The sequence below is a fragment of the Triturus cristatus genome, chromosome 1_1, assembly GCF_964204655.1.
Source record: "Triturus cristatus chromosome 1_1, aTriCri1.1, whole genome shotgun sequence".
NCBI lineage: Eukaryota > Metazoa > Chordata > Amphibia > Caudata > Salamandridae > Triturus > Triturus cristatus.
The window spans coordinates 444,603,652-444,631,387 of record NC_140579.1 but is presented as its reverse complement, the minus strand read 5'-3'; the positions used below and the strand labels follow the sequence as shown (position 1 = coordinate 444,631,387).

Genomic DNA, 27,736 nt, shown 5'->3' with positions numbered 1-27,736 from the left:
TACCAGGCCCTGTCACTCTCTGAATGTGACCACAATCTCAGACCACTGTCGATCTCGTAAGAGTTCCTCTTTGAGGATGGGCGGAGTCCTTGAACACCACATTCCCCTCCTTCATTTGTTTGTTCACTGTGCCCCTTCAAACAAGAAGCCCCATATGCAAATCAGCGTTGGTCCGGATCCAACAGGAACCGTTCGTTCTAGCTTCCGGGCCAGGAAACAGGAGGTTTCAGCCTTGTTGGGGTTCTTCAGAGAGGGACTTGATTCCTGTAGTGAGCTGTGAGGCCCATGTCAGGGGCTACTCTTGTACTTAGAGATTCACACTGAGAAAAACAAAACCGTGATGTGTGGAATGCTTGAATCAATCTCCGCCCTGGTGATTATTCTGGCCCACATTCCAGTCCATCGTTTTGTTGCTTTACTCCTGTGGTACTTCATACAGGTAGTACCTTGTGCAAAGCAGCCTTAATCCTGCTACAACGTGGACAGCCCAGGGTGAACTGCCAGGGCACGGCCCTTATTCACAGCAACAAAGCCACCCCAAAGCGCGTTCTGCCTCATTAGGCTTGCGCCAGTGAGGTGCAGGGTAAGTCTTATGGCTCAGTGAGCCATTGGGCCCGTGCAGGCCCCAGAGCAGCTTTAACCATGGTGGGCCTCATCACTGGGGTGCACCCTCAGTCATATGACGTAGTGAGGTGGGGGTTCCGCATCTGGGGCGATCCTTTGTACTTGAATCACACTGATAAAAACAAAAATGTGATGGGTGGAATGCTTGAATTAATCTCAGCTACTGATCTGTTCATCCTTCGGTTTCACCCTGTGCCACTACTCTCTCTCTCTCTCTCTCCACACTCTCTCTCCACTCTCTCTCACCTCTCTGCCTGTCACCTCCTCTTCCTCTCTATCTCTCTCGCTCTTCTTTCTGTCTGTCACCTCTCTCTCTCTCTCTGTCCCCTGCTCTCGCTCTCTCTCCCTCTCTGTCCCCTGCTCTCTCTCCCTCTCTCTCTCTCTGTCCCCTGCTCTCGCTCTCTCTCCCTCTCTCTCTGTCTGTCAACTCTCCTCCCCCTCTCTCTCCACCTCTCTTTCTCTCTCTCTCTCCACTCTCTCTCTCCACACTCTCTCTCCACTCTCTCTCACCTCTCTGCCTGTCACCTCCCCTTCCTCTCTTTCTCTCTCGCTCTTCTTTCTGTCTGTCACCTCTCTCTCTCTCTCCCCTGCTCTCGCTCTCTCTCTCTCTCTCTGTCTCTCCCTCATCTCTGCCTCGCCTCTCTCTCTCTGTCACCTCTTTCTGCTCTCTATCTTCTCTCGCCTCTCTATCAACTTTCCTCCCCCTCTCTCCACCTCTCTTTTTCTCTCTCTCTCTCTCACTCTCTCGTTCTCTATCTCTGTCTTCCTCGTTTCTCTGACGCCTCTCCTTCCCTCTCTCTCGCTGTTTCTCTCGCCTCTCTATCTCTCCCTCTCTCTCATTCTTTGCTCTGTCTGTCACCTGTTCTCGCTCTCGCTCTCTCTGTCAGTCTTTCTTTCTCTCTTTATTTATCTCTCTGTCTGTCTCTCTCGCTTCTGTCGCCTCTCCTACCCTCTATCTGTCTTTCTCGCCTCTCTATCTCTCCCTCTCTGTCATTCTGTACTCTCTGTCTGTCAACTCTTCTCTCTTTCTCTCTCTCCCCCTCTCTCATTCTCTGCTCTCTGTCTGTCACCTCTTCTCTCTCTCTCGCCTCTCTATCTCTCCCTTTCTCTGCTCTCTTTCACCTCTTCCCTCTCTCTCTCCCTCTCCCTCTCACTCTTTCTCACTCTGTCTCTCTCGCCTCTCTATCTCGCCCTTTCTCTCATTCTCTGCTCTCTTTCACCTCTTCCCTCTCTCTCTCCCCCTCTCACTCATTCTGTCTCTCTCGCCTCTCTATCTCTCCCTCTCACTCTCTCCCTCTCATTCGCAACTCTCTGTCTGTCACCTATTTTCTCTCTCTCCGTCACTCATTCTCTCTCTCTCTGTCTCTCTATCTTCCTAGCCTTATCTTTACCCCGCGGTCTCTCCTCCCATTACTCTCCCGCGCACACACTTCCAACCCCCGCCCAGTGTGTGATTATCACCCCCTCTCACTATGTCTCCTCCATTCATGAGGAAGTCGGGCCCTCCCCCTGCCTGTCATCACTCACCCCTCACCCCCCCCCCCCCCCCCCCCCCGCCCCCGCCCCGTCACATCAATGAGCAGGGAGAGGTCCTGTGTTTACTGGCATTAAGCAGCAGGAAGACCCTGCCTCTCTCAGAGCCAGCATCACTGGGGGGGGGGGGGCATATTGACAGCTCCAAGGCGGTGGGGGCTCCCAGACTGAGAGACATGCAGCTGGAGCGCGGGCCCCTCGACTGTCTGGGGCCCGCTGGTCTCCTGGCGTTGATGCTGCTGATGGACGGCAGCACCGCAGGTGAGGGGGGGGGGGGGCACGGACGTGGGGGATGGGGGTCTGATCCGGGGGAGGGGGGGATCTTGTGGGTCCCGATGTGAGGAGCCAGTGACCAGCGCCAGGACAGTTGGACACCAGTGTGGCGACAGGAGGGAGGTAGATTTATACTTAGGTTGGGAGAGGTAGGTGCGTGGGGTGGGGGTAGAAGAGTAATGGGCTGGGGGTGTCAATGCGCACAGGGGTCTTTCTGAAGGGGGACCTCGGGGTAAGAAAACGAATGTGTAACGGACGGAAGGTACCAATGTGTAAAGCGCCAGGGGAGGGGCAGGTGGGCGCTAATGTGCGGATGAGGTAGGTGATTCCAGGAGAATTCGGTATGCTTGTGTCTGGTGTCGCCATGCGAGAACCCTGCCTGCCTCTCACTGTTGGTGTGTCTGTCTCTCAGTGTGCATCTCTGTCAGTGTGTCTCCCTGCGGGTGAGTCAGAGCTGTATCTTGTCTCTCACTGTGTCACCTTGTCAGCGTGTCTGTCTCTCTGTGTGTCTCTCTGTCAATGTGTCTGTCTCTCAGTGTGCATCTGTCAGTGTGTCTGTCTCTCAGCGCGTCTCTCTGGCAGTGTCTCTGTCTCTCAGTGTACATCTCTGTTAATGTGTCTGTCTCTCAGCGTGTCTCTCTGTCAGTGTATCTGTCTCTGTCAGTGTGCCTGTCTCTTAGTGTGTCTCTCTGACAGTGTCTCTGCCTTACAGTGTGCATCTCTGGCAGTGTGCACCTGTCTTTCAGTCTGTCTCCATGTCAGTGTGTCAGTGCACCTATCTTTCATTGTGTCTCCTTGCCAGTGTGTCAGTGCACCTATCTTTCAGTGTGTCTCCATGTCAGTGTGTCGGTGCACCTATCTTTCAGTGTGTCTCCATGTCAGTGTGTCGGTGCACCTATCTCTCAGTGTGTCTCCATGCAGTGTCAGTGCACCTATATTTCAGCGTGTCTCCATGCAGTGTGTCAGTACGCCTATCTTTCATTGTGTCTCCTTGTCAGTGTGTCAGTGCACCTATCTTTCAGTGTGTCTCCATGTCAGTGTGTCGGTGCACCTATCTTTCAGTGTGTCTCCATGTCAGTGTGTCGGTGCACCTATCTTTCCGTGTGTCTCCATGTCAGTGTGTCGGTGCACCTATCTCTCAGTGTGTCTCCATGCAGTGTGTCGGTGCACCTATCTCTCAGTGTGTCTCCATGCAGTGTGTCAGTGCACCTACCTTTCAGCGTGTCTCCATGCAGTGTGTCAGTGCACCTATCTTTCATTGTGTCTCCTTGTCAGTGTGTCAGTGCACCCATCTTTCAGTGTGTCTCCATGTCAGTGTATCAGTGCACCTGTCTTTCTGTGTGGTTCCTTGTCAGTGTGCCGGTGCTGTATCTACCTGGGAGTGTGTCTCCTATCAGTGTGACTCTGAATGTCTCTACCTATCAGAGTGCCTGTAATCTGTCTGTCTGTGTGTCTCTCTGTCAGTGTGTGTGTCTCTCTGTCCGTTTGTCTCGGTGTGTGCTCGCTTTCAGTGTGTCAGTTGATGCGCCTCAGTGTGCCCTTTGGCTCGTCTATGGTATGTCACTCTGTTTTCTCGTCAGTGTGTCTGAGACGTCTCTCTCTCCCACCGTGCCCGTTTCACAGTGTCACTGTGTCAGTCTCTCTCTCTCTCTCTCTCTCTCACCGTCAGTGTCAGCCCGTGTCTGCCTCTCACTGTCAGTGTGCCCGCCTCTCTATGTATCCTCTTATCAGTGTGTCTACTTCTCAGTGTGCCTGCCTCTCAGTGTGTCCCTCTCAGTGTGTTCCTATCAATGTGCCTGCCTCCCATTATGTCTGCCTCGCAGTGTGTGTGCCTCTAAATGTGTCCTTCTCAGTGTGTCTGTCTCTCAGTGTGTCTGCCTCTCAGTGTGTCTACATCTCTGTGTGCTGTCTCGAAATAAACTCATTCCGCGCAGGCTAACTGAGGCTTCTGTCCAGCCCATTCACACAGCCCATGAGGGGTCACTCATTAACCACCTGCCTCCTACCTGCAGAAAAAACTCTGACATTGCCCTAGTGACTGAGGGATGCAACATGCAGGGGGGAGGGTCAGTAGAGTGCCCGCAGAGATGAACGGCTGGATGAACAGGCTAACGCACAATGTACAAACAGGGCTGTAGACGAAAAAATTCAATTTCAAAGCCCCTCCCAGGTTACATGAGGGGCTCAAATCCGTCCCAATTCATCACTACAAACACAGTGTAACTGAAAAATGTGTAGAGGGTCACAGGCGCAGAAGTGCAAAGGATTTCCATGGGTTAAGGTTCGCTCTACAATACAAGTAAACAAACCCACAGACAGTGCACAGGAAGGGCGCAGTGCAGTGCACTTACACAACTTATTGTTGTGAGCTGTGATTCAGCTTGTAATCTGTGGCCCTTAGAAGGACAGGAGGGCCACCAGCACCGTGTCAAGAGTAGGGGTGGGTGACAAATTCTGCTCTGGTGATGGAGTTTGCGGACTTTAGCCCACTCCTTGTGGAGCACGGAGTTCCGCAAAACTTTGCGAAGCGCCACACACTTTTTCCTCTCATGCGGCTCGCCAACGATGGCGAGCGAGAACAAGCATTGGCATAGCCAATAGGTCTCGCTTTTGGGACCTTATAAGTGTTTAACTATGCAACAGTTGCATAACTAAATACTTATAAGGTCCCAAAAGCGAGACCTATTGGCTATGCCAATGCTTGTTTTTTGGTAGGCATGAAGAGCCACCCTCCCCCGTGTAATGCCAGCTGCTGCAACAGGGGGAGGGACGGACTCTGAGGAGAGAGAGCAGAGGAGGAAAGAGCAACAGAGAACCAGTCTGCCAAGTAGGTGCGAACGTTAAAGTGAAAGTAATCATTTCGCGGGCGCTTTGATGTTCGCAGTGGCCGCGCGGCTCACTGAGAACATCAAAGCGCCCGCGAAACGTACACACAGGCTGACAACTGGTGCGCGCGCCCAGCGCACATGCACTGTAGTTGGGGGCCTGAAAAGCACTCGTTTGCACTTCCAAATCCCCGTTTTCTATAGCTCTCGCCAGAGCAGCGCTAAAACGCTGGCTCAGGCGAGACCTAAAAATCATACACTTTACCACCTCCTGGCGAGATTTCTCAACGCGGACGGTCGTGGAAGGTCGCTATCTATCGCGTTGAGAAACCTGCCTCGCATTGAGGAACCTGCAGCTCGAGATAACATCTACTTGAGAAGCAGCGACCTCTTGAGCTGACCATGGTGCCACATGTAAATGTGAAGTGCACCGCATAATCAAAATTCCACAAGCAATTAGTTAATTCCTTCCAAATTGCATCCAAAGTAATCTTTATTTCTCAAAGGAATAATAAAGAACAGCCAACGTGTTTCGTTCACTACCCGTGGAATTCAATGTGAGACGTCAGGTTCGGAAGCTGGATACGGTGCGTATCAGGGTGCCTTTCTGTCATGTACTCAGGGGCTTTTGATGAGTCTTGCTTACCCCTAAATATATGAGGTCTCAAGGAAGAATAGGCTCAGACTCACACCAGGAATCTAGACAGTTCTATATGATGATTTTTGGCATGCTTCAGGCCTCAATACATTAAAAGATAAATTTATCATGCCCTGATGAAGTCCACAGGTAGTGGACGAAACGCGTTGGCTGTTCTGTGTTATTCCTGTGAGAAATAAAGATGACTTTGGATGCAATTTGGAAGGAATGGACTAATTGTTTATGGAATTTTGATTGTGCTGTGCACTTCACATTTACATGTTGAACTTTTCGGATCCTCTGATCGCTCCTTGGAAACAGCGGGTGCAGTGGATGTGCATGCAACATTGCTCTCTATAATTCACATTGGGACTTGCCTGGGAGATTAAGGAGGGAGGTGCGATTGCTATAAAGGCTCGCTGTTTCATAGTTTTGGCCGACCATGGTGCAGTTCGTGCTGATTTGACAGCAGGGGAGAAACTCACAGCGATAAAAATCAGCGTGAGCGGCACGACTTGCCGCACTGTGATGCTCGGGGAACTCTGCGGAGTGCGGTAGAGTTTTTTCAGCACTTCGCAGGGTTCCAAGTAGCAGAACTCCGCGAACTCTGCCCATGCCTAGTCAAGAGCCCTTTAAAGATGGCTGCCACAGGTGGAGAGACCCTCTGGCTGTAGCAGCAGAATGGTACTGGCTGTAGTAGCTGACCCGTTGTGGTTGTAGTAGCTGCCCACTCTGGTTGTAGTAATTGATCCATTGTGGTTGTAGTAGCTAACTCATTGTGGCTGTAGTTGCTGACCCAATTCAATTCATAAAGCTTTATTCGGAGCTTGACAACAAAGTCCATAAAAGCAATACACATAAAAACATCATGATACACATAGGTTAAAAACAAGAATAATTCATAAAAAACATCATCAAGGTGTTAAAACAGGTAATACATAAAAAACGGCAATATCGATTTTAAAAGATGATAATACTAGGCCTAGCCTTGATAGCTTTTAAAAGGAATGTGGCTGTAAAGAAACAGACATCAGGGGAGGGGTTAAATATCAGTTTCAGGACATCCTTAACTGTTCTGACACCAAGTTTCTTATACAGGGGTTTTAAAAATGCAATACGGTAGTTACCATATAGTCGGCAAAACAATAAAAAGTGCAATGTACTTTGTGCTGTAATTCCATCACAGGGACAAGGACCCATAGGGTATTTTTTGGTATTAGGAAACGCCACCAGATGGTGAACAATTCCAAAGCGCAGTCTGGTTAAAACAAACCTGTGAGATGGCCTAGTAACAAAGCTCAAATAAGATTGATAACCTGACATCTCACAATTGCTGTCATAGAGCTTACAGGTGGATAGATTGCTACCGGCCTTCAAATGTTCCTCGAACTTTAATGTTAACCAAACAGACTTCATTTCGCTTTTGGACATAGTGTTGGCAGCATAACAATCCTCATATAGATTAACACCATATATGTCCTTAAAACTGTGCATAACAAATTTTACCCAGGGGATCTTCATATGATTATCTAGAGATAAACAGTCCTTGATAATATCTCTATTCATGGAGGTCTCCTCCTTAGCCCAGATCGCACGCCACAACATTAAAGGTCTATGGGCAATGGAATCTAGTAGATGGGATATTCCAAATTCCCTATGGACCAAATGCGTGGATGCTGAAGTAGGCAAACAGAGTAATCTTTTTAGAAACAGGTTTTCCTCCACTTTGAGACTCCCAACCGAAACGTGCCCCCAGACACCCGCTCCATAAAGGGCAATTGAAAGGCACCTCATCTGGTAGATCTTCAACATGTCGCTAATTCGTTTTTCCCCGATCTTAGAGGCGAACGTGAATACCCCGTGAGCACATTTCGCCATTCTTGCTCTAACGTGGGTAACTTCGCTGGTCCAGCTACCTGTCTTGGAAAAGGTGATACCCAAGTAGTTAAATGTATCTACCGTCTGTACCCTCTGTCCTTCCATAAAGAATGAGTGAGGTTTTTTACGGCCCTTACCACATTCCATGACAAAAGTCTTTGTTTTATTAATGACCAGTTTCCTTTCCCCGATAAACAAGGAAAACCTGTCCATGAGGCGTTGGAGGCCTACAGGGGTCCTAGAAAGAAGAACTGCATCATCCGCATACAGTAGTACCGGGATATAAGAGTCAAGAATGGTTGGGGCATCAGCCCCCACTGACCTTAAGACAGAGTCCACCTCATTGATAAAGAGTGTGAAGAGCAATGGGGCTAACACACACCCCTGTCTAATGCCACGCTTAACTGGAAACTTAGTGGTGCGTTCCCCTCCCGGGCCATATCTGACGCTAGAGCTAAGGTTAACGTACAGTCTGGCCAGGAAATAGACAATGCCCTCCGGTGCCCCCATTCTCAGTAGTGTCTCCCAAAGAATCTGATGGTTAACCATATCGAAGGCACTACTGAGATCGGCAAAACAGAGGAAGAGGGAACCCTTCTTGGCCATAGTATATTTCCCAATTAGCAGTTCTAAGTTAAGACACTGTTCGACTGTGCCTCTGCCCTTCCTAAATCCATATTGGGAATTAGCCAGAATATTGTTATCTTCCACCCATTCTTCTAATCTGACAAGGAGCACCCGGCTCATGATTTTCACGGACGAATCGAGAAGGGAGATAGGCCGATAGTTCTTAGCATCACCCTTCTCCCCCTTTTTATAGATGGGAATAATAATAGATTCCTCCCAAGTAGGCGGTGCACCATGTCTCACAGCAGAATTAAATACCTTGGTCAATAGTGGGCCCCAGATTTCAGGTTCTTTTTTATAGATATCCACCGGCACACCATCTGGTCCCTGGGCCTTCCCACCTTTACTTGCAATAATGCATTTCTTAACCTCGGCACATGTTATATCTAGGGGGAGAATTGGCCAGGCCCCATCACCATTGTCCATGAGTTTATCAGAGTCAAAAATCTGGGAAAAGTGGGAAACCCAGCTTTCTACGCTAACGTTAGCAGACAAGATAGGCACAGCCTCGTCCCTTAAAAAAGGGCTGTTGACTGTGGCCCAAAACAGCGAGGAGTCAGAGGTTTCGGCGGCCCGATCTAACTTATCCCAAGCCTCACGCTTAAGTTCAGCCTTTCTATCTGTGATGGCTGCCTTATAGGTTGCCCTAAGATGCCGGATGAGTATAATATCCCTTTGTTTTTCGGCCAAAGCCTCCTTAAGGCTCTTCAGGGCAGCAGTACAGGCACGATCAAACCACCCCCTCGGCCGATTTGAATCGCCCTTAAGATTTTTGGTGAACACTGCTTCTATGGAGTGATTGATGTCGACAAATGAATTCAGTATAACTGCTGTCGATTCTTCGCTCACTAGTATAGTTTCGATTTCTTTAGAGCAGTTCTCAATGATGGTACTGGACAGGAGGTCTGCCTTCTCTCCCTTCCACCTAATTCTATATCCATTTGGTCTATGTGGCTCGATGTTATCCACAATTCTAGGTTTGGGATCTGTATAAGTTTTCCAAAGAGCCAACTCCATGGTCAGGCAGTTGTGATCACTAATCAGATTATCAACTACTAGAGGGGCAGAACACCAAGGAATAAGGCTAGTGGAAGTACAAATAAAATCGATGACGGAGTGAGCGTTTCTGCCCGTGAAGGTAGGGACAATTTCATCATGGATACCCCTCGCATTCCCCATAATCTCCATATCATATGTCATCAAAATTTTATTTAATGAATCCCCATATGGATTATGTGGAAAATGGGCGACTCCCTCTCCTTGGGTGCTTAAAAAACCACAGACCCTTCGGGCAGAGGACACACAGGTAGAAATATTGAAATCACCCAACCAAATAAAATCAAAAGCGATTTCATTTCCTGTAACAATTTTAACCAAAGCTTCCTCCAAAGCAAAAGCTATACGTTGCCTAGAATTATCAAAAACATTATTATAAAAATTGATTAAAAGGATATTCCTATCCTGCTCCTTATAAAGCCAAAGGATCTGGGAATGGTCCCCCACCGGGACATGTTTCTTTACTACAAACGGGGCGTCAACAGAAATCAGTGTCAGGAGGCCACCCTTGGCTCTTCCAGAACTAGAAGCCACTGCAGGTATTGAATATGAGACAAACCCGTTATAATTGATGGGGACCAAACTCCAGGTTTCCTGAAAACATAAAATATTAAAAAGATTGATAAAATCGAACCAACCTAAGCAATCATCCTTGTGGGAAAGTCCCGCAACATTCCAACAGGCTATGACACTAGAACCAGAGTTGACTAAACATGTGGAAGGGTTCTTCGGGGACCTATCCCCGTTCGGGTTAGCCAGATTCCCTTGGTCGCATGCCGCAGTAGAGTTCAATTCGCTTACCCCAATATTATTAATAATTGAAGTTGATATCCTGGATGCCCCAATATAGCTCACTTTGCTCGGGTCCAAGTCCTCCGACCTGACACCATCAATAGTCGGCTCCAGTCAGTCATTGTAATCTAGCCCACTTAACGGCTGGAATCTATTAAACGTTGAGATAGTGGGTATAACACCCAGGGCCTGAACTCTAGGCCTAAGCCAGTGGCGCTCATCAACAGATTGGATAACAGGTTGAGTTGCAAAATCTCTATAAAAGTACCCAAGCGGCCGCAGGGATATACCATGTTCAGTCACTGGGAGAGAAGCGGCTTTAATTAAAACTGTGGAGGTGAGATGGGGGTTGCGGAAGTTGATGACTATACAGTCACCTTCGCAGGTCTTACGGGACTTACCTACCCAATTAGTTCTCCTGGTACAAAGTATATCTCTGGATAATGCTAGAGGGAAGTCACACTGTCGGTGGAGCCAGTCCACAGTTTTGTTCTTTAATGACGAGTGTGATTCTACACCAGCAGGATTGCTATCAAGCCTATTAACAGGGGGGACGTTCATAAGGACAGCAACAAATGGGGCACACGTAGGTGGCAGGTTCGGTTGGGGGTTTCTGGAGCTAGGGAAGTTAAAGTTGTTGCCCAATGATTCCCCTGGTACTGAAACGGCGGGTGGTTTTGTAGTATTTTGCCACTTGGATGGCACATTTGTAACTACAGCAGGCTTTCCAGGGGCACACCCAGGTCTACATTCAGAACTGCTATTCTCAATCATCAATGGGGCTGTATCAAAGGTAGTTAAAGAGTTCTCCTGGGACACCTGAGTACCAGTAATATTGGTTGGGGCTGGACTAACCTTAACAAAGGAATCCAGGATACCTCCCAATCTGACTACTTAATCGGCAAGAGTGGAAAGTTTGGTCAATAAAGGTTTAACAAATATGTCAAACTTGGCAACTATAGCCTGAGTTATAAGATCCAGCTGTTCTTTATCTAAGATGACCTTAGCTCCTTCCGTTAGCACAGATTGGGCTGGGACATTTAACTGCAGGGTGGAATCCTTTTTGTTAGTATGGCGATTCCCTCCTCGCTTAGACTGTATGGGTTTAGTGGTGTTCCTACATGTGCGTATCAATTTTTGGCGTCTGGGAACAGACTGACCGGGGATAGGTACATCAGGTAGGGTAGCTTGGTCTGGTTCAGGGTCGATCGTGGACTCCGGAGTATCGCTATCCGGTCTAATAGTGTCTGTAACAGCTCCCTCAGATAAACAAACAGAAGGTAATAAAGGAGCATTAGGATCCTGAACAAGGTGGCTCACAGATGCCAAACAAATAGGCGGGGGGGAAACCAAACTCTGTGACCCTGGACGACCTAATGATTTCCTACGTTCCTGGTTAATTTTATCGACCATCTTAACCAGGTAGTTGTCCATGGTTGTGGTTGAAGCTGTTAACTTTGCTTTAGGCATAATTAGCAGATTGGGCTTCAAGACCCCCCTAGGATTACTTATTGTAGACAGCGACAACAGTATGCCAAGGTTTCCCAAGTAGGTTGTCACATACAACCTCCAATCGCCAAGGAGCCTTAAATAGTAACCAACAGTGACTTGGCAATCTAAACACACTACAGGGTGTACAATAATGAACTTAAATTACACAGGTAACCAAAAGCCGGTCAGCTGCTCCCACCTGCCCCCTCCTGTCCCGGACTGTCTCAGACTGTCCGCCCTTAGTCCGGGCTTCGTCCAGGGCGTCCCGCGTCGCGTCCCGCTCCGCTTGTAATGGGGCTCTTTAACCACAATAACAGCCAATAGGAAATGAGGGTGGATCGTTATCCGGTTGGTGGGCGGGATGGCGGGAGGGCGTGCCGCTACACAGCTGAGGCGCTGCGGCGCTCAGGGCTCCTGGGACCTGCAGTCCCGTCCGGCTGTTCCTTCAGATTGCTACGAGGTAATGCGACCCTCCACCTTCTCCTCCTGGACGCTGCGGGACCCGCGCCAGCGGGTTCCGCGAGGAATTTTATCCGGTTGGTGGGCGGGATGGCGGGAGGGCGTGCCGCTACACAGCTGAGGCGCTGCGGTGCTCAGGGCTCCTGGGACCTGCAGTCCCGTCCGGCTGTTCCTTCAGATTGCTACGAGGTAATGCGACCCTCCACCTTCTCCTCCTGGACGCTGCGGGACCCGCGCCAGCGGGTTCCGCGAGGAATTTTATCCGGTTGGTGGGCGGGATGGCGGGAGGGCGTGCCGCTACACAGCTGAGGCGCTGCGGCGCTCAGGGCTCCTGGGACCTGCAGTCCCGTCCGGCTGTTCCTTCAGATTGCTACGAGGTAATGCGACCCTCCACCTTCTCCTCCTGGACGCTGCGGGACCCGCGACAGCGGGTTCCGCGAGGAATTTTATCCGGTTGGTGGGCGGGATGGCGGGAGGGCGTGCCGCTACACAGCTGAGGCGCTGCGGTGCTCAGGGCTCCTGGGACCTGCAGTCCCGTCCGGCTGTTCCTTCAGATTGCTACGAGGTAATGCGACCCTCCACCTTCTCCTCCTGGACGCTGCGGGACCCGCGCCAGCGGGTTCCGCGAGGAATTTTATCCGGTTGGTGGGCGGGATGGCGGGAGGGCGTGCCGCTACACAGCTGAGGCGCTGCGGCGCTCAGGGCTCCTGGGACCTGCAGTCCCGTCCGGCTGTTCCTTCAGATTGCTACGAGGTAATGCGACCCTCCACCTTCTCCTCCTGGACGCTGCGGGACCCGCGCCAGCGGGTTCCGCGAGGAATTTTATCCGGTTGGTGGGCGGGATGGCGGGAGGGCGTGCCGCTACACAGCTGAGGCGCTGCGGTGCTCAGGGCTCCTGGGACCTGCAGTCCCGTCCGGCTGTTCCTTCAGATTGCTACGAGGTAATGCGACCCTCCACCTTCTCCTCCTGGACGCTGCGGGACCCGCGCCAGCGGGTTCCGCGAGGAATTTTATCCGGTTGGTGGGCGGGATGGCGGGAGGGCGTGCCGCTACACAGCTGAGGCGCTGCGGTGCTCAGGGCTCCTGGGACCTGCAGTCCCGTCCGGCTGTTCCTTCAGATTGCTACGAGGTAATGCGACCCTCCACCTTCTCCTCCTGGATGCTGCGGGACCCGCGCCAGCGGGTTCCGCGAGGAATTTTATCCGGTTGGTGGGCGGGATGGCGGGAGGGCGTGCCGCTACACAGCTGAGGCGCTGCGGCGCTCAGGGCTCCTGGGACCTGCAGTCCCGTCCGGCTGTTCCTTCAGATTGCTACGAGGTAATGCGACCCTCCACCTTCTCCTCCTGGACGCTGCGGGACCCGCGCCAGCGGGTTCCGCGAGGAATTTTATCCGGTTGGTGGGCGGGATGGCGGGAGGGCGTGCCGCTACACAGCTGAGGCGCTGCGGTGCTCAGGGCTCCTGGGACCTGCAGTCCCGTCCGGCTGTTCCTTCAGATTGCTACGAGGTAATGCGACCCTCCACCTTCTCCTCCTGGACGCTGCGGGACCCGCGCCAGCGGGTTCCGCGATGAATTTTATCCGGTTGGTGGGCGGGATGGCGGGAGGGCGTGCCGCTACACAGCTGAGGCGCTGCGGCGCTCAGGGCTCCTGGGACCTGCAGTCCCGTCCGGCTGTTCCTTCAGATTGCTACGAGGTAATGCGACCCTCCACCTTCTCCTCCTGGACGCTGCGGGACCCGCGCCAGCGGGTTCCGCGAGGAATTTTATCCGGTTGGTGGGCGGGATGGCGGGAGGGCGTGCCGCTACACAGCTGAGGCGCTGCGGCGCTCAGGGCTCCTGGGACCTGCAGTCCCGTCCGGCTGTTCCTTCAGATTGCTACGAGGTAATGCGACCCTCCACCTTCTCCTCCTGGACGCTGCGGGACCCATTGTGGTTGTAATAGCTGACCCGTTGTAGCTGTAGTAGCTGACCTGTTGTGCTTGTAGTAGCTGACCCATAGTGACTGTAGTAGCTGACTCATTGTGGCTACAGTTGCTGACCCGGTGTGGTTCTAGTAGCAATCCCATTGTGGCTGTAGTAGCTGACCAGTTGTGGTTGTAGCAGCTGACCCATTGTGGTTGTAACAGCTGAATCATTGTGGATGTAGCCGCGGACCCTTTGCAGTTGTCATTCGGGTTGTAGTGGCTGACCCGTTGTGGTTGTAGTAGCTGACCCGTTGTGGTTGTAGTAGCTGGCCTGTTGTGGTTGTAGTAGCTGACCCGTTGTGGCTGTAGTAGCTGACTGGTTGTGGCTGTAGTAGCTGACCTGTTGTGGTTGTAGCAGCTGACCTGTTGTAGCTGTATTTCCTGACCCGTTGTGATTGCAGTAGCTGACCCGTTGTGGTTGCAGTAGCTGACCCGTTGTGATTGTAGCAACTGACCAGTTGTGGTTGTACAGCTGACCCGTTACGGTTGTAGAAGCTGACTTGTGGTTGAAGCAGCTGACCCATTGTGGTGGTATCAGGTGACCCGTTGTGGTTGTAGTAGCTGACCCATTGTGACTGCAGTAGCTGATCATTTATGGCTATAGCAGCCGACCTGTTGTGGTTGTAGTAACATTGTGGCTGTAGCAGCCGACCCATTGTGGTTGTAGGAACATTGTGGTTGCAGTAGCTGACCTGTTGTGGCTGTAGTAGCTGATCCACTGTGGCTGTGGTAGCTGACCATTTGTGGCTGTAGCAGCCGACCTGTTGTGGTTGTAGTAACATTGTGGCTGCAGTAGCTGACTTGTTGTGGCTGCAGTAGCTGACCTGTTGTGGCTGTAGTACCTGACCCACTGTGGCTGTAGTAGCTGACCCACCATGGTTGTAGTAGCTGGCCCATTGTGGCTGTAGTAACTGACCCATTGAGGCTGCTGTAGCATACCCGTTGTCGGTGCAGTAGCTGACTGATGTGGTTGTAGTAGGTGTCCCATTGTGGTTGCAGTAGCTAACCCATTGTGATTGCCATAGCTGACCCGTTGTAGTAGCTGAACCACTGTGGTTGTAGCAGCTGACCTGCTTTGGCAGTAGTACATGACCTGTTGTGGTTGTAGTAGCTGACTGGTTGTGGCTGTAGTAGATGACCTGTTGTGGTTGTACCAACTGATTTGTTGTGGTTGTAGTAGCTGACCCATTGCGGTTATAGTAGCTGACCCATTATGGTTGTAGTAGCTGACTCGTGGTAGTAGCAGCTGACCCATTCTGGTAGTAGCAGGTGACCCGTTGTAGTTGTAGTAGCTGACCCGTTGTGGCTGTAGTGGCTGATCTGTTGTGGCTGTAGTAGCTGACCCATTGTGGTTGTAGTAGCTGACCAATTGTGGCTGTATTAGCTGACCATTTGTGGCTGTAGTAGCTGACCATTTGTGGCTGTAGTAGCTGACCATTTGTGGCTGTGGTAGCTGACCATTTGTGGCTGTAGTAGCTGACTTGTTGTGGCTGTAGTAGCTGACCCATTGTGGCTGTAGCATTCCAACCCGTTGTGGCTGTAGCAGCTGACCCGTTGTGGCTGTAGTAACATTGTGGCTGCAGTAGCTGATCCACTGTGGCTGTAGTAGCTGACCATTAGTGGCTGTAGCAGCTGACCCGTTGTGGTTGTAGTAACATTGTGGCTGCAGTAGCTGATCTGTAGTGGCTGTAGTAGCTTATCCACTGTGGCTGTAGTAGCTGATCATTTGTGGCTGTAGCAGCCGACCCATTGTGGTTGTAGTAACATTGTGGCTGCAGTAGCTGACCCATTGTGGTTGTAGTAGCTGATCCACTGTGGCTGTAGTAGCTGACCATTTGTGGCTGTAGCAGCTGACCCGTTGTGGCTGCAGCAGCTGACCCGTTGTGGCTGCAGCAGCTGACCTGTTGTGGCTCTAGTAGCTGATCCACTGTGGCTGTAGTAGCTGACCATTTGTGGCTGTAGCAGCCGACCTGTTGTGGTTGTAGTAACATTGTGGCTGCAGTAGCTGACCTGTTGTGGCTATAGTAGCTGATCCACTGTGGCTGTAGTAGCTGATCCACTGTGGCTGTAGTAGCTGACCCACTATGGTTATAGTAGTTGACCCGTTGTGGCTGTAGTAGCTGACTAGTTGTGGCTGTAGAAGCTGGCTCCTTATGATTGTAGTAGCTAACTCACTGTGGCTGTAGTAGCTGATCATTTGTGGCTGTAGCAGCTGACCAGTTGTGGTTGTAGTAACATTGTGGCTGCAGTAGCTGACCCATTGTGACTGTTGAAGCTGATCCACTGCGGCTGTAGTAACTGACCCATTATGATTGCAGTAGCTGACCTGTTTTGGCTGTAGTAGCTGATCCACTGTGGCTGCAGTAGCAAACCCACTATGGTTGTAGTAGCTGACCCATTGTGGCTGTAGTAGCTGACCAGTTGTGGCTGTAGAAGCTGGCTCGTTATGATTGTAGTAGCTGACCCGCTGTGGCTGCAGTAGCTGACCCACTATGGTTATAGTAGTTGACCCGTTGTGGCTGTAGTAGCTGACCAGTTGTGGCTGTAGAAGCTGGCTCGTTATGATTGTAGTAGCTTACCAGTTGTGGCTGTAGAAGCTGATCATTTGTGGCTGTAGCAGCTGACCCATTGTGGTTGTAGTAACATTGTGGCTACAGTAGCTGACCTGTTGTGGCTTGAGTAGCTGATCCACTGTGTCTGTAGTAGCTGACCCACTATGGTTGTAGTAGCTGACCCATTGTGGCTGTAGTAACTGACCCATTGAGGCTGCTGTAGCTTACCCATTGTGGTTGTAGTAGCTGACTGATGTGGTTGTAGTAGGTGTCCCATTGTCGTTGCAGTAGCTAACCCGTTGTGATTGCCATAGCTGACCCTTAATGGCTGTAGTAGCCGACCCAATGTGGTTGTAATAGCTGGCCCGTTGCATCTATAATAGCTGACCAGTTGTGATGCAGTAGGGGACCCGTTGTGGTTGCAGTAGCTGACCCATTGTGGTTGTAGTACCTGACACGTTGTGGCTGTAGTAGCTGACCCATTGTGGTTGCAGTAGCTGACCAGTTGTGGCTGTAAAAGATGGCTCGTTATGATTGTAGTAGCTGACCCACTGTGGCTGTTTTAGCTGATCATTTGTGGCTGTAGCAGCCGACCCATTGTGGTTGTACTAACATTGTGGCTGCATTAGCTAACCTGTTGTGGCTGTAGTAGCTGATCCACTGTGGCTGTAGTAGCTGATCCACTGTGGCTGTAGTAGCTGACCCACCATGGTTGTAGTAGCTGACCCATTGTGGCTGTAGTAACTGACCCATTGAGGCTGCTGTAGCTTACCCGTTGTGGGTGTAGTAGCTGACTGAGCTGGTTGTAGTAGGTGTTCCATTGTGGTTGCAGTAGCTAACCCATTGTGATTGCCATAGCTGATCCATTGTGGCTGTAGTAGCTGACCCATTGTGGTTGTAGCAGCTGACCTGTTGTCGCTGTAGTACCTGAACTATTGAGGTTGTAGTAACATTGTGGCTGCAGTAGCTGACCTGTTGTGGCTGTAGTAGCTGATCCACTGTGGCTGTAGTAGCTGACCCATGGTGGTTGTAGTAACATTGTGTCTGTAGTAGCTGATCCACTGTGGCTATAATAGCTGATCCACTGTGGCTGTAGTAGCTGACCCACTATGGTTGTAGTAGCTGGCCCATTGTGGCTGTAGTAACTGACCCATTGAGGCTGCTGTAGCTTACCTGTTGTGGGTGTAGTAGCTGACTGTTGTGGTTGTAGTAGGTGTCCCATTGTGGTTGCAGTAGCTAACCCGTTGTGATTGCCATAGCTGATCCGTTGTGGCTGTAGTAGCTGACCCATTTTTGTTGTAGCAGCTGACCTGTTGTGGCTGTAGTAACATTGTGTCTGTAGTAGCTGATCCACTGTGGCTGTAGTAGCTGATCCACTGTGGCTGTAGTAGCTGACCCACTATGGTTGTAGTAGCTGGCCCATTGTGGCTGTAGTAGCTGACCTGTTGTGGCTGTAGTAGCTGGCCCACTGTGGCTGTCGCAGCTGATCATTTGTGACTGTAGCAGCCGACCCATTGTGGTTGTAGTAACATTGTGGCTGTAGTAGCTGACCTGTTGTGGCTTGAGTAGCTGATCCACTGTATCTCTAGTAGCTGACCTGTTGTGGCTGTAGTAGCTGATCCACTGTGGCTGTAGTAGCTGACCTGTTGTGGGTGTAGTAACATTGCGTCTGTAGTAGCTGATCAACTTTGGCTGTAGTAGCTGATCCACAGTGGCTGTAGTAGCTGACCCACTATGGTTGTAGTAGCTGGCCCATTGTGGCTGTAGTAGCTGACCTGATGTGGCTGTTGTAGCTGGCCCACTGTGGCTGTAGTAGCTGATCATTTGTGGTTGTAGCAGACGACCCATTGTGGTTGTAGTAACATTGTGGCTGCAGTAGCTGATCTGTTGTGGCTGTAGTAGCTGATCCACTGTGGCTGTAGTAACTGACCATCTTTGGCTGTAGCAGTTGACCCGTTGTGGTTGTAGTAACATTGTGGCTGCAGTAGCTGACCTGTTGTGGCTGCAGTAGCTGACCTGTTGTGGCTGCTGTAGCTGACCTGTTGTGGCTGTAGTAACTGATCCACTGTGGCTGTAGTAGCTGACCATCTGTGGCTGTAGCAGCTGACCCGTTGTGGTTGTAGTAACATTGTGGCTGCAGTAGCTGACCTGTTGTGGCTGTAGTAGCTGATCTACTGTGGCTGTAGTAGCTGACCATCTGTGGCTGTAGCAGCTGACCCGTTGTAGTTGTAGTAACATTGTGGCTGCAGTAGCTGACCTGTTGGGGCTGTAGTAGCTGATCCACTGTGGCTGTAGTAGCTGACCCTTTGTGGCTGTAGAAGCTGACCCACTATGGTTATAGTAGTTGACCCGTTGTGGATGTAGTAGCTGACTAGTTGTGGCTGTAGAAGCTGGCTCCTTATGATTGTAGTAGCTGACCCACTGTGGCTGTAGTAGCTGACCCGCTGTGGCTGTAGCAGCCGACCCGTTGTGGTTGTAGTAACATTGTGGCTGTAGTAGCTGACCTGTTGTGCCTGTAGTAGCTGATCCACTGTGGCTGTAGTAGCTGATCCACTGTGGCTGTAGTAGCTGACCCACTATGGTTGTAGTAGCTGGCTCATTGTGGCTGTAGTAACTGACCCATTGAGGCTGCTGTAGCTTACCCGTTGTGGGTGTAGTAGCTGACTGATGTGGTTGTAGTAGGTATCCTATTGTGGTTGCAGTAGCTAACCCGTTGTGATTGCCATAGCTGATCCGTTGTGGCTGTAGTAGCTGACCCATTGTGGTTGTAGCAGCTGACCTGTTGTGGCTGTAGTACCTGAACCATTGAGGCTGTAGTAACATTGTGGCTGCAGTAGCTGACCTGTTGTGGCTGTAGCAGCTGATCCACTGTGGCTGTAGTAGCTGACCTGTTGTGGGTGTAGTAACATTGTGTCTGTAGTAGCTGATCAACTGTGGCTGTAGTAGCTGATCCACTGTGGCTGTAGTAGCTGACCCACTATGGTTGTAGTAGCTAGCCCAATGTGGCTGTAGTGGCTGACCTGTTGTGGCTGTAGTAGCTGGCCCACTGTGGCTGTAGTACCTGATCATTTGTGGTTGTAGCAGCCAACCCATTGTGGTTGTAGTAACATTGTGGCTGCAGTTGCCGACCTGTTGTGGCTGTAGTAGCTGATCCGTTGAGGCTGTAGTAGCTGACCATTTGTGGCTGTAGCAGCTGACCCGTTGTGGTTGTAGTAACATTGTGGCTGTAGTAGCTGACCTGTTGTGGCTGTAGTAGCTGATTCACTGTGCCTGTACCTGTTGTGGTTGTAGTAACATTGTGTCTGTAGTAGCTGATCCACTGTGGCTGTAGTAGCTGATCCACTGTGGCTGTAGTAGCTGACCCACCATGGTTGTAGTAGCTGGCCCATTGTGGCTGTAGTAACTGACCCATTGAAGCTGCTGTAGCTTACCCGTTGTGGGTGTAGTAGCTGACTGATGTGGTTGTAGTAGGTGTCCCATTGTGGTTGCAGTAGCTCACCCGTTGTGATTGCCATAGCTGACCTGTTGTGGCTGTAGTACCTGAACCATTGAGGTTGTAGTAACATTGTGTCTGTAGTAGCTGATCCACTGTGGCTGTAGTAGCTGATCCACTGTGGCTGTAGTAGCTGATCCACAATGGTTGTAGTAGCTGACCCACTATGGTTGTATTAGCTGGCCCATTGTGGCTGTAGTATCTGACCTGTTGTGGCTGTAGTAGCTGGCCCACTGTGGCTGTAGTAGCTGATCATTTGTGGCAGTAGCAGCCGACCCATTGTGGTTGTAGTAACATTGTGGCTGCAGTATCTGACCTGTTGTGGCTGTAGTAGCTGATCCACTGTGGCTGTAGTAGCTGACCTGTTGTGGCTGTAGTAGCTGATCCACTGTGGCTGTAGTAGCTGATCCACTGTGGCTGTAGTAGCTGACCATTTGTGGCTGTAGCAGCCGACCCATTGTGGTTGTAGTAACATTGTGTCTGTAGTAGCTGAGCCACTGTGGCTGTAGTAGCTGATCCACTGTGGCTGTAGTAGCTGACCCACTATGGTTGTAGTAGCTAGCCCAATGTGGCTGTAGTGGCTGACCTGTTGTGGCTGTAGTAGCTGGCCCATTGTGGCTGTAGTAACTGACCCATTGAGGCTGCTGTAGCTTACCCGTTTTGGGTGTAGTAGCTGACTGATGTGGTTGTAGTAGGTGACCCATTGTGGTCGCAGTAGCTAACCCGTTGTGATTGCCATAGCTGACCTGTTGTGGCTGTAGTACCTGAACCATTGAGGTTGTAGTAACATTGTGGCTGCAGTAACTGACCTGTTGTGGCTGCAGTAGCGGATCCACTGTGGCTGTAAATGTAAATGTAAATGTATGGATACTTGTATAGCGCACGACTACCCGGAGGCCTCTCGGCGCTTGTAAGAATACCGCTGTGGAACCCATCCTGGCTTTTCCCTGTGAGGCGTCCACTCCTGGGCACCCCCAAGGTGAAGGCCAGGCATCCTTAGCGTTGTGGGGGCCGTTGTGGAGATTAAGCAAGCTATTGCCCAGAGTTGCAGAGTGGGACTCCATGATTAGAATGGCACCGAGGCGAGAATTATCAGGTCCGTGGAATTTTTGAGCCCAAGACCCGCCGAGGCGGGGAATTGAACCCTGGTCCCGGGCTAGACCTCTGCAACAGGGTCTGCCGCTCTAATCATTGAGCCACACTTCTCCACTGTAGTAGCGGATCCACTGTGGCTGTAGTAGCTGATCCACTGTGGCTGTAGTAGCTGATCCATTGTGGCTGTAGTAAATGACCCATTGTGGCTGCAGTAGCTGACCTGTTGTGGCTGTAGTAGTTGAGCCACTGTGGCTGTAGTAGCTGACCATCTGTGGCTGTAGTAGCTGACTAGTTGTGGCTGTAGAAGCTGGCTTGTTATGATTGTAGTAGCTGATCCACTGTGGCTGTAGTAGCTGACCATTTGTGGCTGTAGCAGCCGACCCATTGTGGTTGTAGTAACATTGTGTCTGTAGTAGCTGAGCCACTGTGGCTGTAGTAGCTGAGCCACTGTGGCTGTAGTAGCTGACCCACTATGGTTGTAGTAGCTGGTCCATTGTGGCTGTAGTAACTGACCCATTGAGGCTGCTGTAGCTTACCCGTTGTGGTGATGTGGTTGTAGTAGGTGTTCCATTGTGGTTGCAGTAGCTAACCCGTTGTGATTGCCATAGCTGATCCGTTGTGGCTGTAGCAGCTGACCCATTGTGGTTGTAGCAGCTGACCTGTTGTGGCTGTAGTACCTGAACCTTTGAGGTTGTAGTAACATTGTGGCTGTAGCAGCTGACCCGTTATAGCTGAGTAGCTGACTCATTGTGAATGTAGTAGCTGGCCCGTTGTGGTTGTAGAAGCTGACCAATTGTGGTTGTAGTAGCTGGCCCATTGTGGTCATAGTAGCTGGGCCGTTGTGGCTGTAGTAGCTGGCCCTTTGTGGTTGTAGTAGCTGGCCCGTGTGAACAGTATTTCGACAATGGTCGTCCCTCATGGACTTGAGGACTGTGTTATGAGCAGTTCCTTTCCAACAACATTAGTCAGAGGGTTGTTTCTGATGATCAGTGAGTTTCCTTATCGTCACTGCTGCCAAGCTTCTCAGGTCCATGTGTGACTAGATTGGCCAGTTCTTTTTTTCTTAGAATTCTGGGACTTGTCATCTTATATGATCCCACTGGAAAACCAGGACTACAAATCCCACAATTCTAAGGACTGGATTACCTAGCCTCGCATAGAACAGGGAAATTTGCAGCGTTGCACTGGTAGTCGTTCATGACTATCTCGGTTCTGTGCTCTTTGGGGCAATCGGTTCCGAACAACAGCTCCCTCCAATTAATTTCTTGTCCTTTTTGCTGTTATCTTCTGATGGGCAAGGTGTTAGACAATTAGCAAATATTTGATGTATTTATTTCTAAGGATCTCTATATGTAGTCAGTTTAGCTTGGGGATTCTCTTTTTTTGTTTGCCAGACTTTTACCTCACTCCGTATGTGTTTTTTGGCTGTTCAGTAACAGTTCCTCCTCCTGAATGAGGTATAGTCTTCGTGGAAGTAGCTCAGGAAGCTCTAATTCTAATTATTGTTTTAGACAGATGAGTTGTTTCCTATTCCGAGTGAGGCATTTGTTTTGGAGGCGGTAACTCAAAGTTTAGATGTTGTTATTGATATGTTGTAGTTTTCTCCATTCCCTCTCGAGTGAGGTGCTCTCCAAGGTTGTGGTTCCAGAGTGGAGTTCTATTCCTTGTCATGTAGAGCGTTAGTAAGTGGGTAAGTTTGAGGTCTTCTAAGAATAGAATCTGTGATGAGAGCAGGGAAAGGGGTGTTAGGAAAATCATTCTTAGTAAATCATACTTGTTTTCCTTCTAGAATTGAGTAATTACTTCTCATACAAGGCTTAATTCCTTCCTGAGACAATGTTTAGGTCAGTACCCCTATATTTTTAAATTTAGAGACTTCCACCTCACAGGAAGAAGGGGAGCTAAAGATTCTCACTTTCTGGCTCGGTTTTCTGACTACAAGACCCAAAGACGCATCCTGTCTAGACGCTCGTTCTGCCCAGTTGAAGGAACGTCGAGACTGTACACCTTGCTTGCAATCAGAAAGTCCCATAATCATGGGATAATAACTTTGATTAGAGTAAAAGGAGTAAAACCCTAATGAGGAATGATGAGCTTTGTTATAGGAAAAGTCAGCCAGCAACAGAATGGATTTTAATCCATAGCATCTTGTAAGTGTTGACAACATAAATACTATTCTAAAATCTGGTTTCTCCTCTCAGTTTGTCCATGTGTCTGGGGATGATAAGTGGGTCTCTGTCCTAATCTCAATACAAAGGTGTTTCCAAAACTGAGAGATACATTTTGCCCCTCTATCGGTAATTATACAGTAGGATATGGCGTAAAGTGTGACTATTTCTTGAGCAAAGGTAGCAGCTAGTTGACTTGCTGAGGGTTAGAGTGGGCCAGTGTGGTGGAATGTCCTATCACTACTAAAATGATGTTAAAACGTTACCTGCACCTAGGTAATTCTACGATGAAGTCAAAAGAGACAATGCACCAAGTTCCTGGTGGTACCAGAACAGATCGGAGTAAACTTACCACTTGAGCCAACAAGCCTTTTAGCTCTTCTTATAGTCCATCGCAGAACAGTTTGGCTGGATTCTCCTCAGATCAGCTGGCCACAGCCCATAATTGATTAGATCAATCAATCTATCATAGCATTTATAAAGCGCACTACTTACCCGTGAGGGTCTCGAGGCGCTGGGGGTGGGGAATGCTGCTACTGTCCGAAAAGCCAGGTCTTGAGGAGTCTTCTGAAGGTCAGCAGGTTTTGGGTCTGCCGTAGGTGGATGGGGAGGGTATTCCAGGTCTTGGCGGCGAGGTGGGAGAACGATCTGCCACCGGAGGTCGCTCTTCGAATGCGGGGGACTGTGGCGAGGTCGGCGGAGTGGAGCTGGCCGGGTGGGGGTGTAGAAGCCGAGTCGTCTGTTGAGGTACGCTGGTCCGGTGTTGTGGAGTGCCTTGTGTGTGTGGGTGAGGAGCTTGAAGGTTATCCTCTTGTTGACGGGGAGCCAGTGCAGGTCTCTCAGGTGGGGTGTGATGTGGCTGCAGTGAGGGATGTCAAGGATCAGGCGTGCAGAGGCGTTCTGGATGCGTTGAAGCCATTTCAGGAGTTTGGCCAAGGCTCCTGCGTAGAGGGCATTTCCGTAGTCCAACCTGCTGCTGACAGGGGCCTGGGTGACCGTTCTTCTCGTTTCGGTGGGGATCCACTTGTAGATCTTGCAGAGCATGCGGAGGGTGTTGAAGCAGGAGGAAGAGACTGCGTTGACCTGCTTAGTCATGGAGAGGGTGGAGTCAAGGATGACCCCTAGGTTGCGTGCGTGGTCAGTGGGTGTTGGAGCTGTTCCCAGTGCGGTCGGCCAAAGGAAATGATGGACGGAGTGTTGAACATTGCAAGCACTCACCCCTAGTCAACTGATCTGGGTTTAATCCACCACCGTTCTTTAGCCCACTCTGCCACCCCAGTTCAGACATGGCCAAATGCAAATCAGTCTGACCCTGTGCCTCATGGGAACAGTCCAGCCCGAACTGCCAAGCCATGTCTTCCCTAGACCGGAAACAAGCTTCCTAGGACCGGTTTCTGGCATTTCAGCCGTCTTCAGCCAGGCTTGCTTGAATCCAGTGGCAAAGTGAGCAAGGGACTCGCGTCTGAGCATACCCTGCCAACTTATGGCGAACAAAGCAAAAACCAAAGGAAATGATGGATGGAGTGTTGAACATTGCAAGCACTCACCCCCAGTCAACTGATGTGGGTTTAATCCACCACCGTTCTTTAGCCCACTCTGCCACCCCAGTTCAGACATGGCCAAATGCAAATCAGTCTGACCCTGTGCCTCATGGGAACAGTCCAGCCCGAACTGCCAAGCCATGTCTTCCTTGGACCGGAAACAAGATTCCTAGGACCGGTTTCTGGCATTTCAGCCGTCTTCAGCCAGGCTTGCTTGAATCCAGTGGCAAAGTGAGCAAGGGACTCACGTCTGAGCATACCCTGCCAACTTATGGCGAACAAAGCAAAAACCAAAGGAAATGATGGACGGAGTGTTGAACATTGCAAGCACTCATCCCCAGTCAACTGATCTGGGTTTAATCCACCACCGTTCTTTAGCCCACTCTGCCACCCCAGTTCAGACATGGCCAAATGCAAATCAGTCTGACCCTGTGCCTCATGGGAACAGTCCAGCCCGAACTGCCAAGCCATGTCTTCCCTGGATCGGAAACAAGCTTCCTAGGACCGGTTTCTGGCATTTCAGCCGTCTTCAGCCAGGCTTGCTTGAATCCAGTGGCAAAGTGAGCAAGGGACTCACGTCTGAGCATACCCTGCCAACTTATGGCGAACAAAGCAAAAACCAAAGGAAATGATGGACCGAGTGTTGAACATTGCAAGCACTCACCCCCAGTCAACTGATCTGGGTTTAATCCACCACCGTTCTTTAGCCCACTCTGCCACCCCAGTTCAGACATGGCCAAATGCAAATCAGTCTGATCCTGTGCCTCATGGGAACAGTCCAGCCCGAACTGCCAAGCCATCTCTTCCCTGGACCGGAAACAAGCTTCCTAGGACCGTTTTCTGGTATTTCAGCCGTCCTCAGCCAGGCTTGCTTGAATCCAGTGATCTTGTAGCCTTCCGGGATGGCTATGGCGATGTCGGGTGCCGAGGAGGGGTTTAGCCAGGTCTCCGTCAGGAAGGCGACGTCTGGGGAGGTAGAGTTGAGTAGGTCCCAAAGTTCGATGGCTTGTTAGCGGGTGTTGAGAAGAATGCATCTGAGGTGGTTGCGTTCTTTCACGGTGGGTGGGTTGGCGGGTCGGATGCTGGTGAAGCTGCAGCTCCGGCAGGAGAAGGGTCCTCTGGTGCGCTTTGGAGCGGCCAGGAAGCATGTGTGTAGTTGTCCGGCGTTGAGTGCGTGGAGGGTGGTGGAGGGTGGTGGCGTCGTAGCGGCGTCGGGAGTCGTGGCGGTCACGGGGGCCAGGGGGTCTGGTGCTGGGTGCGGTCCAGGCATGGATGGGCGCAGACGGGCGTGCCTTAGGTGCGCCTCTGGTGCGCGAGCAGCACGCCCACTGCGCTTCGCCGCGTAGCGGCTGCCGTATGAGGGGAGGTGGGAGGGAGGAGCAGCTGGGAGGCGGGAGCGGGGCGGCGAATGGGCGAGCAGGGGGGCGGGCCGCAGGGGATGCAGCGGTGGGAAAAACGAAGGGTAGAGCGTGCGGGGGGTACAGAAGGCAAAAACAGAGGGCAAAGGGCACAATAATGGGCAAAAGTACAACAAAAGGAAGTAACAAGGTTGGATACAATAAAACAGTGCAAGGGCATGCAGCACAAACACGGCAGGGCAAGCAAGACAAAAAGGGGCAGAGCGAGCGCAGGAGCTAACTGCCTAGAGCAGCCTCGAACCTACAGCCAGCGGCAGCAGCAGGCAGCGACACACAGGTGGTGCTGTGCGGCGTGGGGAGTAACCTGCCTGAGGATAGGGTCAAGGGTCGCGCCCTTGAAGAGAGATGAAGAGAGATAAGACACTAGGTCGGGACTTCTCTATTTCACGGTTAGTAACTTATTGTCCACCGATCTAGGGAAGGTACTTTTTGGAAATAATGTTATCAATTCATCTTTAAAATAGTTATGTTCATAGAGTAACGAAGCACCCCTCTCGACCAAGGGAACTGACCATGAGGCTGCATCCCTCCCAAACAGGATAGCACAAACACCACAACTAACTGCACCACTGAAGGCTCAGTGTTGACTCAATAAATGAGGTTGGCACTGATCGATAAATATGGCAAACTTACAGGAATCTCCATCAGTCCTTTCAGAGGTTGCCAGAGGAGTCTGGGCAATAGCTCGAATATGGGGTCCCTGGACATCCGAGGGTGAGGATCTGGTACTTGTGTGAGTCTAGAAGCCCCGGTAGAAGGTAGAAAAAGGTTGGTGGCGGAAAGATGGGTCTGGGTCCCACCAGGGGTGAACCCCAAGGCTGAATTTGGGTCTGACCCTGGCCCGAATGAGGCAAGGCTCTTGTAGCAGTGTGATTCTGCATCAGTTGAATCTGACTTTCTTGGTTTCTAACTGCTTGTTTTCCAACACTTTAGCACGATCAGCTATCACGATGTTCTTGGGTTCAATGGCGCTCGGGCAAGAGAGTCCTTGCCTTCCTGCAAGGGCTGTCCCTTGTGAACACTGTTGACAGCACCTGGCACGGACCTGATTTCACCAGGAGTTCTCGAAGCACCACGGTTCCGCCTTGTCCCTCACTGCAGGGGATGCCTGGACAGGCCCTTGTAGGGTCTGACGGTCCCGCAGCTGGAGAGGTCCAGGGAGGGTGTGTCTTCGGGGGTCTTGTAGTCGGAGCCCCTGTTAAGATGGATACGAGTCTTGAGCTCCCGGCAGAGTGATCACTCCGGTCAGGCAGAGGTATGACGTCACGGCTTAGACAGCAGAGCTATCTTCAAGTTACATACATCTATAGC

The 27,736-nt window shown here is 50.9% G+C and overlaps 1 protein-coding gene across 1 annotated transcript in view; it reads left to right on the top strand.

The window, feature by feature from the left end:
- Positions 1-2,333: 2,333 nt before the first annotated feature.
- Positions 2,334-27,736, top strand: part of LOC146870411 (uncharacterized) — a 1,711,658-nt gene continuing 1,686,255 nt past the window's right edge. The window contains exon 1 of the mRNA XM_085640891.1: positions 2,334-2,418. Coding sequence (XP_085497017.1) covers positions 2,334-2,418 — 85 coding nt within the window. The remainder of the gene's footprint in view (positions 2,419-27,736) is intronic.